This window comes from Centruroides sculpturatus, unplaced genomic scaffold (genome assembly GCF_000671375.1).
Source record: "Centruroides sculpturatus isolate CEXI.00-Female unplaced genomic scaffold, Cexi_2.0 scaffold3716, whole genome shotgun sequence".
Taxonomy (NCBI): Eukaryota; Metazoa; Arthropoda; class Arachnida; order Scorpiones; family Buthidae; genus Centruroides; species Centruroides sculpturatus.
In genome coordinates, this window is record NW_019387815.1 from 390 (window position 1) to 9,006 (window position 8,617).

Sequence of the window (8,617 nt, forward strand, 5' to 3'; positions counted from 1 at the left end):
GCGTTAAGTGACGAAAAAAACAACTATGCCTTTATTTGTACAGGCCTACTTGTTAGTAAAAGCTAATTAAACACTGCAACAAAGAAAAAAAAACGAAAATGTATGTTTGTTAATATAATATTAAATGACTAGTATTTTGGAGGAATGAAATTAATTAAAATGATTAATGAATGAGTCTCGAAAGTTAAAATGACAAGTGATGCAATATCGCGTGATTATCCGAAAAATCTCACTTGGCACAAAATACAGTGTCCAAACAGTATTACAGTTAAATATAATGTTAATTAAATCAGACGTTTATTGTACATGATACTTTGGATTTTAATTGCTTAAAAGAGCATAAAAATTCATTTTTTCATTATGTTTTATGTCATTATTCAATTTCGTCCATTTAATTAGATCAAAGTAACGATTTACTAGAAATAAAAAATTTAATACACGACCCTTCCCTCATACACAAACTTTCCCGCCGAATTTTAGAAATTTTCGGCAGAAAGCGCAGAAGTTATTAAGCTTCAAAGAAGGTGAACAAAATCATGTCCCTCACACATATATACAGCGGCGGCCTTATCCATTGCGAGGCCCTGGGCGGCAGATCTTTGCGAGGCNCTATGAATTAAATTTATTTTATTGTTATAACTAATAGCCAAGGATAAAATAAAAAGTTTTAAATATCAACTTTTTTCTACTTGGTTGTTGCGCGAGGCCCCTCCAAGAGCGAGGCCCCGGGCGATTGCCCTGCTCGCCACCCCCTAAGGCCGCCACTGCATATATATACACAGTAACATCTATACATACAGAAAAAATCCCGTATTTTTGGATTTCTCGATGTTTCAAGATCCCGATTCCAAAAGTATAAAATTCTTGGTGGTCATTCTTTGACTGAATCGCTATACTTTCCGTGTTATAAAAGTCATCGGACACTTTTGTCGTTAAACTAATTTATACTACTAATTTTAAAATAAAAGTAATATTAAACAAAACTTTTTTGTTATTTCCTGTATTGTAATTAAATTAACTATATACTACTACATTATTTACAATATAACAGGAAAATTTCCACAAAAGCAATATAACAATTAGCATCCTATAACAACAAGGTCGCAAAATTAACCAGATAACTTAAAGATACAGTATTATTATTTGTGATTTTTACGAGATTTACCCATCATAGTGTTAAATACAACTGCAGCGACGACAAACCCTCTAAAAGTGGAAAAAGATTATGAAAATACTTAAATAAAAACAAAAATAGTTTGCCATCTTTAAACGGCAGGTGGCGTATTTACACAATGTAAATGTTGTTGTTTTGTACACGTGACTCGAGTTTATTAATTCTACTGTTCGTTTTATCGGTTAAAACTAGGTAAGTATATTTATTTGAAAGTTCGTGGGGTAATTTTATTTCCATTTTTAAAATAAAAATGTAGATATGATTATAAGAACAGTTAATTCGTTATAATTTCATTATTTTAAATCGATCGAGTTTTGAATCGTGTTTTCGACGCCATATTGTTTCCTAAGCGAGGTATCTGTATCGTCTTACTTGTGCTGATTAAGTTATTATTACTATTTACATATATCATAATTGTAACGTTTTTGTCTATTTTGTATAAATAATGATCGTTTTGATCCTAATTAATAATGAATAAGAAGTATTTTCATTTGTATTTAGGACCATAATATCTGAATCAATATGGCGGCGATTGGACGGTACAGACAAAATGATGACAATTTCATATTTTTATTAATAATTAAGAAATTTCTTAATGATGAAGAGTGAATTACAGAACGTATTTAGAGATGAAGTATTTAAATTTTGAATTTACTAAATTTATTAAAATTATTTTTTTTAGTTATTTTTTATATATTTAAATGTCTTGGTGGTATAAGTTGCTTTAAGATTATTTACCTATGATATTTGCTAATCCGGTAACTCCTTGCATGGAGGGGTACCGGATTACCGAGCCATGTACATCTAAAGACATTGATTGATATGATCTGTCAACCTTTGTTACCGATTGTTTTTGGAGGAAAGCGCGCGCACAAGATATACCACTATATGTAGAAATGAAACTCGAGTTAAACAGGAAACAGGATGTGTGATACTGTATTACTAACATTTTTGTGGAAGCAGAAGTGGATGAGCGGTCGCACCTGAGATGTGATTAATTATTGAGGGACGGATTAGTAAAAGTGTACTTTCTTTTCTTTTTAATACTCTTTCCGCTCTGTGGGCACTAACAGGGCCTCTTTTTGCAGGCCCATTATGGGTTTGGCCAGGCCCACAATGGGGCTGCCGGGTGGTGAGGGACAGGGCTCGACATATCCGAATGGACCACCCCCCGAAAAATTCCTGGGGATTTTTCAACCCATTCGGATTCGAACCGGGTCTCCCAGAGCGGTGGGCTGCCACCTTGACTGCTCGGCCATCCGGCCAAGTAAAAGTGTACTGTACTTGTTTATCTAAAATTTACTTTAACCAATTTTTATCAATCAAATACAAAAATTTTACAACTTTAAGAGATCAAGGATAGATTTTGTTACGTTTGCGTACATTGATGACAGAAAAACATGTTATAAAATGAGCTTATCAACAGATACGAATGTAGAAATGATAACTGTTATGGTTATCTTAAATATACAAAGTAAAAACAATATTTATATTTATTAACTTTGTAGTTTATGCATTTTGTAATATAAAGTATTGCATTCTTCTGATAAATTTACATATATAAATACTGTAACGGTTTGTCTTGTGTTTAAGCATTATACAATATAAAATTTATATTTTATCACAGGTTAAATGAATCTGTTTAGAAGAGAACTTTTGCTCTTTTTAGTTAATGCATACCTCACTCTTTCTGTGTCAATCCAGCTCAAAGATTCTGAAGGTTTGTTTGAAGGGTACTTTGCAAATTATAGAAAAATTAAGCATTCATAAATAATCATTACTATTTCTAGATTTAACTCACATTCGCAACAGGTCTCGAAAAGTATTCGACGGAATATATAAAGGAATTCTTCAAGAGGAGAATTGTTCTTTTCCTTTGCATTTAACAGGTAAGTTTGCATTTTAAACTTTAAATATTAACAAGTTTATAACAAGTATAATTAACAAGTATATAAAATCATTAACGGATTAAATATGTAAAACTTTATTATAGTAAATTTCCACTGTACAACTGCTTGGTTTATAATCTTCCGTGTTTTTGATAGGTACTGAATAAGTGCTAATTATTAATGTGTGAAATATATATTTTCTTATCAATTTGTGTAATATTATGTAGTTAAAACTGGAAGCAGGCAGTCTTGTTTTTTAATTAACACCAATCTTACAGGAGTGTGTTGGATTGATTTGTGATGTATTTTCCAGATGCAAGTTAATTTGTTTAAGCTAAGGATCTGTTGTGATATCATACAACTTTTACATAAAACAAAATGCTTATGAGTAAAGTTGATGGGAAAATCTTTTAATTATTAAAAAGTGGTCAGATTTCTGCTCTATTAGTATGGTGGAACAGTATTACATGCATATTTTATCATGCTCAATTAATGAATTATTAGGTTTAGATGCAAGGTGGATAGTTATCTTAGTGTAGAGCAATCTCTCCTCTCTGATAACTTGAGAGGTTTAAGAACTTGCATAAACATTTAATAATATACATTAATTGGCACAATACTCTGTTGTATTTACACATCATGGAATTTTAAATTTTATTGCTGTTTTATTAAATTTTCAGTTCTGTTTTTAATGTATTTATGGGGGTTAGTAACATGTTCTCTTATTTGGGGTTGATACATGTAGATCTGTGTTTGTGTATTGCAAATGATTAGGTTAACACAAGTTTTGAGTCCTCCGTCAGCAAATTGTTTTTTTTTTTTTAATTTAATCTGATATTTCAAGCAACACAAAGTACTAAATATTACTTGTTGTATACTCGGTTGCTTGTACTTTTATAGAATCATGTATTTAATTAAGTATAATAAAACTTTGCTTTGTATATTTATAAATACTGCCTTAAAATATTATTTATTAAATATACAATGTCATAAACACATTTAACATTGTTTTTTTTAATTGAAATTGTTGAATAAATATCTAGGCAGTCATCCGGGACTAAATAGGATGGTGTAAAAAGTTATGTAGAATTTTGTTTTATGTGGTGCTTATCAACATGATTTTAATTATCACTCAAAATCAGTCCATACTATATATAAAAGATTGATTTAGTAAATGTTTTTTTACATTATAGTTAACATTATAAATTGTTTTACTGTAGAGCTAAGAAACTGTAAGTTCACATTTTGATAAATAATATTCCCTAACAAAATAGCTCAAATTCCAAAACTCTCTTGTTATTTGTTTAAATATGACTTCATGTCCTGTTCCCAATAAATTGATAAACATTATCTTGTTATATAATCAAACTAGCATATTTAAATACAGAGGAGAATAGGCTGTTTGTTGTTATTAGTGAAAATACTGCAATAAATGAAATAATATGAAAATTATAAATTTTAAACCTAGATAAAAGGAAGTGGATGTAAAAAGCTTTTTTTTTTGTAGCTTCTTTAGTTTGCTTTTCTGTTCGTGAAAACATGAAACAAAGTAGAATGTATAATATATATATATGTATATTCTACAAAACTTAGTCACATTCATACTTTTAACTTAGATTATGTCATACATTCCACCCGAAATTGTTGATTGGATTTCTATATATAGATTAATTTATGTCTTCATTTGATTGCTGGCTTTACAAGTAACACCATCTATTGGAAAAAATTAACAAAATAATGAACTAAATCTAATTTTTTAATACAGTAATACCTCGACTTACGCTACCCCAACTTATGCAAACCCGGAGTTACGCGATTTTTACGTCGATTTGTCTTTTGTTTGAGTGCCACACAACTCTTGATTACTCATTCCCCCAGCACTATTGTTCGGCTTACGTGTTTCGATGTGTCGCGCGGAATCAACATATAGCTACAATTTATTTTGTGTTATTTATTTTCGTATTTGTTATATCTACGGAGACTCGAGAGACTCTATGTGGTGATTTCTTGTAACAATGAACAAATCAAAAGACAAGATAAGGTTAACGAGAACATTTATTAGCTTACGTACGTCCGACTTGGATTTTACACAAATTGAGAAATTATACCCTGACTTACACGAATTCGACTTATGCAGTTATCACTCGGTCCCACCTATCGCGTAAGTTCGGGGTATTACTGTATATATATGTTGTTTTTGAAACCGTGTTTTGCGAGTATATTGGACTTCGAATTCACATTTGAGTTATAAATAAACACTTAATTCAAAATTTAAACACTATTATCATATAAAAGGAATTATTCTAGCACTTTACAAGATTTTTTTTATTTAAACAAGTTTTATATGAAGGCTTTCAGAAGTTAAGGTTAGCAACTTTAATCTCACGCAGGGCTGTTGCAACCTGTCTAACATGGATAGCTTTTCAAATATTAATAGTAGACCAGTATTAATTAGTAGTCGTTGAGCATCTTCTCTTCCAGGAGGAGGTGAATAACTACTTTTGGCCGAATTATTTCAACTCTCTTCTGCAACAGTCCTTTCTTTCTATCAAACCAGAGGTATGATGGCATTGAAATAAGAAAATTACGTAAGACAAAGTTACTAGCAAGCACAAAATATGATTTAAGTGGTTTTTGAGGGTGCTGAGTTTAAATATTTGGTCTGTTCTTTTTGAAAATTTGATTCATTGGCAGATTACTATTTGGTATTCAGCAGTATGAATGGTACAGTTTCTTAAAGTTAAATTTTACAGATATTATATTTTTTAATATTAAGATATACTTTCAATTTCTCTACTTGGTCATTGAATTTGTGCCACTTTGTACAATCTGAGTATTGTAATAAACATGACAATGGTATGCTAAAAGATCAAACTCTTTATATGGTTTTTGTTTTCTATTTTATATAAATATTTTTTCATATTATAGTATTTGATTTATATAAGTACAAAGGCTTTTTTACAAAACGGTTTAAAAGAATTTTTAAATTTATGGTTTTATTTTTAGAACAATTTATCAAGTAAATAAAAACTCGTTCTATTCCAACTTTGAGAGATTTACGACAGAGACTTAATAACAATCAATAAGTAAATATTTATTTTATGTGTTTTTCTGAATCCATATGCATTTTGCCTTGATCTGGCCTTATCAGTGGATGTTGTGGATGAATTTTTAAAATGTTTTAGATTGGGCACTCGGTGCAACAAACCCTTACATACTATATAACCTTTGTAAATTTAAAACAAATACTATAATATAATGTAATATAATGGAAGGGTTAGAAGTACAAAATAATTTTAATCTTTGCTGTTGTTATTTTTTTTGCCTGAGCAGCATCGAGCTCATCTGCTTTTCTTGTTTTTTTTTTTTTTAACTCTTTCCACCATGTGGGCACTAAGAGGGCCTATTTTAGCAAGCCCATTATGAATTTGTCCAGGCCCACATTGGGGCAACCAGGTATTGAGGGATGGGACCCTACATATCTGGATGGACTATCCCTTGTAAAGTTCCTGAGGTTTTTCAACCAGTCCGGATTTGATCCCAGGTCCTCCAAAGCAGCAGGCTGCCACCTTGACTGCTTGGCCATCAGGCTGCATGGGATCATCTGCTAGTAAATTTATAAAGCTGAAATATGACTTTCATTAGGGATCTGTTTTTTATTTGCAGTCAGCAAGAATTGCATTACTGTTTTATGATAACTTCATTCTGTTTTTTTTTATCTTCTTTCTTGAATTCATTGTTTAATCGTTCCTTACTGTGACTAACATATTGGAAAAAAAATATTAAATAATTATTATTAAACAAAGTATTGCATATGCCTTTCATTTAAATTAATCTAATTGTAATTAATATATTATTTTAGGTTCAAAAGAAGCAGCACACAAAAGTTCAAAGAAATTAGTTTGCTATTATGTTTGGGAAAATGAGAACAATAGTTTATTACCAAGTGACATAGATCCCACTCTGTGCACCCACATTTTGATAGGATTTGCTTCTGTTGTTGATGGAGTTCTAGTACCTAGTAAACCGAGTGATATTAAAGGATACGAATGGACTGTTTCTTTAAAAAGAAAGAATCCGAAGCTGAAAGTGATGCTGTCAGCTGGTGGAGGGAGCGAGTTTTCTAATGCTGTATTTTCTTCACACAATAGAACTAAGTATGAGTTTTTTAATTATTATTTCTGAGAGTTTAATATATATCAATACAAATGAATGTAGTAGTAAACTGAAGTTTACTAATTTATTATTTAATTTACAGGTTTATCAATTCCATATTGAAGTTATTGAATCGATTTCATTTTGATGGTGTTGACATTGATTGGGAATTTCCTGCTTGGAGTGGTTCACCTGCCATGGATAGAATTAATTTCGTAAAGTTCTTACGGGTAAATTTTAAAAAAATTTTCATATTTGATTTAAGTGTTTATAACATGTATAAAATTTTTCAGAACCATATTTAAATTTAATAAAAATTGCATTTAAGAATACTTCAAAATATAGTTATTATAAAAATATATTATTTCACTATTAAGAATATAAAACACTTATATTGTATGTTAGTTAGTTAATTATGTGGCGTATCTGTATAGTAAAGATATAATGGCTAGTATTCATTCAAAACATTCCATACTGCAAATACTGGGCTTGATGGATGCTCTTATATTTGTTACAGAAAATAACTGTTTTAATTGTAATATTTATTTACAGAAACAGAGAATGCTTTTGGGCTAGCTTTTCTCTTCTATTTTTGCTGAGTTAGTTATGAGAGCTCATGTGATACACAGTGAACCCTTTGGTGATTTTTTTATCATAACCATGAATGACTACTTGTTTTACAGTGATGTCAAATTCCCATTGTTTTTGCGTTGAATCCATTATGTGTGTATGCTCTTTGGACCAAGGAGTTGAATGCAACTAACAGTAGGGATCATGATTCCTAAAAATATTAGGAGCAAACTTGAACAATTTTAATCAGATGTGACATTCCTTGCTTCTCCATATGTAAAATCAATGCTTTGCACAGCTTTGAATGATCTATCTATATATATATCAAATCAAAGTTTCGGCATTTAGAATCACATTCTACATTAAGCGTTAGATTTTATTCGTGCTTTCATTTAATGATATTATAGGAGAGAGACTGATATCTGATATTCTATATTTCATTTCTTTTCTCATGTTTATGTACCAATTTAATCATCCAAGTGTGGCATACAATCATCTATATATTTTACATGGCATTGTACATTTGATTATATGAAAAATTTTAAAGATATTAATTAATAATTATTTTAATCAAGTTTTAAATTTAAATTTTAGAATGAAAGACATTTTCATGAAAACTCTATATACAGTAAAACCCCTCTAATCCGTCACCTTTGGGACTGGGGTTATGGTCGGAATGCAAAAAAGGTTGGATTATCAGAAAAAAGTAAAATAAACAATCTTCCCCTTTGTCGAGTCTTTGTAGCACTGCTAATTTTTCATTTAATGAAAGAGTAACGTGTTTACATTTCACTCCTGACATGTTGAAAACACACACAAAACTGTGCAC

At 30.3% G+C, this 8,617-nt stretch overlaps 1 protein-coding gene across 2 annotated transcripts; it reads left to right on the forward strand.

Moving 5' to 3' along the window:
- The first annotated feature begins 1,278 nt into the window (after nucleotides 1–1,278).
- LOC111616647 (chitotriosidase-1-like) lies at nucleotides 1,279–8,602 on the forward strand. 2 transcript variants are annotated; one of them, XM_023358034.1, is made up of 5 exons: nucleotides 1,279–1,366; nucleotides 2,802–2,894; nucleotides 2,965–3,063; nucleotides 6,926–7,220; nucleotides 7,322–8,602. In XM_023358034.1, the coding sequence occupies exons 2-5, from the start codon at nucleotides 2,807–2,809 to the stop codon at nucleotides 7,521–7,523; spliced, it is 684 nt and encodes a 227-aa protein (XP_023213802.1). In that variant the 5' UTR covers nucleotides 1,279–1,366; nucleotides 2,802–2,806; the 3' UTR covers nucleotides 7,524–8,602. The 2 variants fall into 2 exon arrangements, with proteins under 2 accessions (XP_023213802.1, XP_023213803.1); XM_023358035.1 differs by lacking the exon at nucleotides 1,279–1,366 and adding an exon at nucleotides 1,600–1,808.
- Nucleotides 8,603–8,617: the final 15 nt, after the last annotated feature.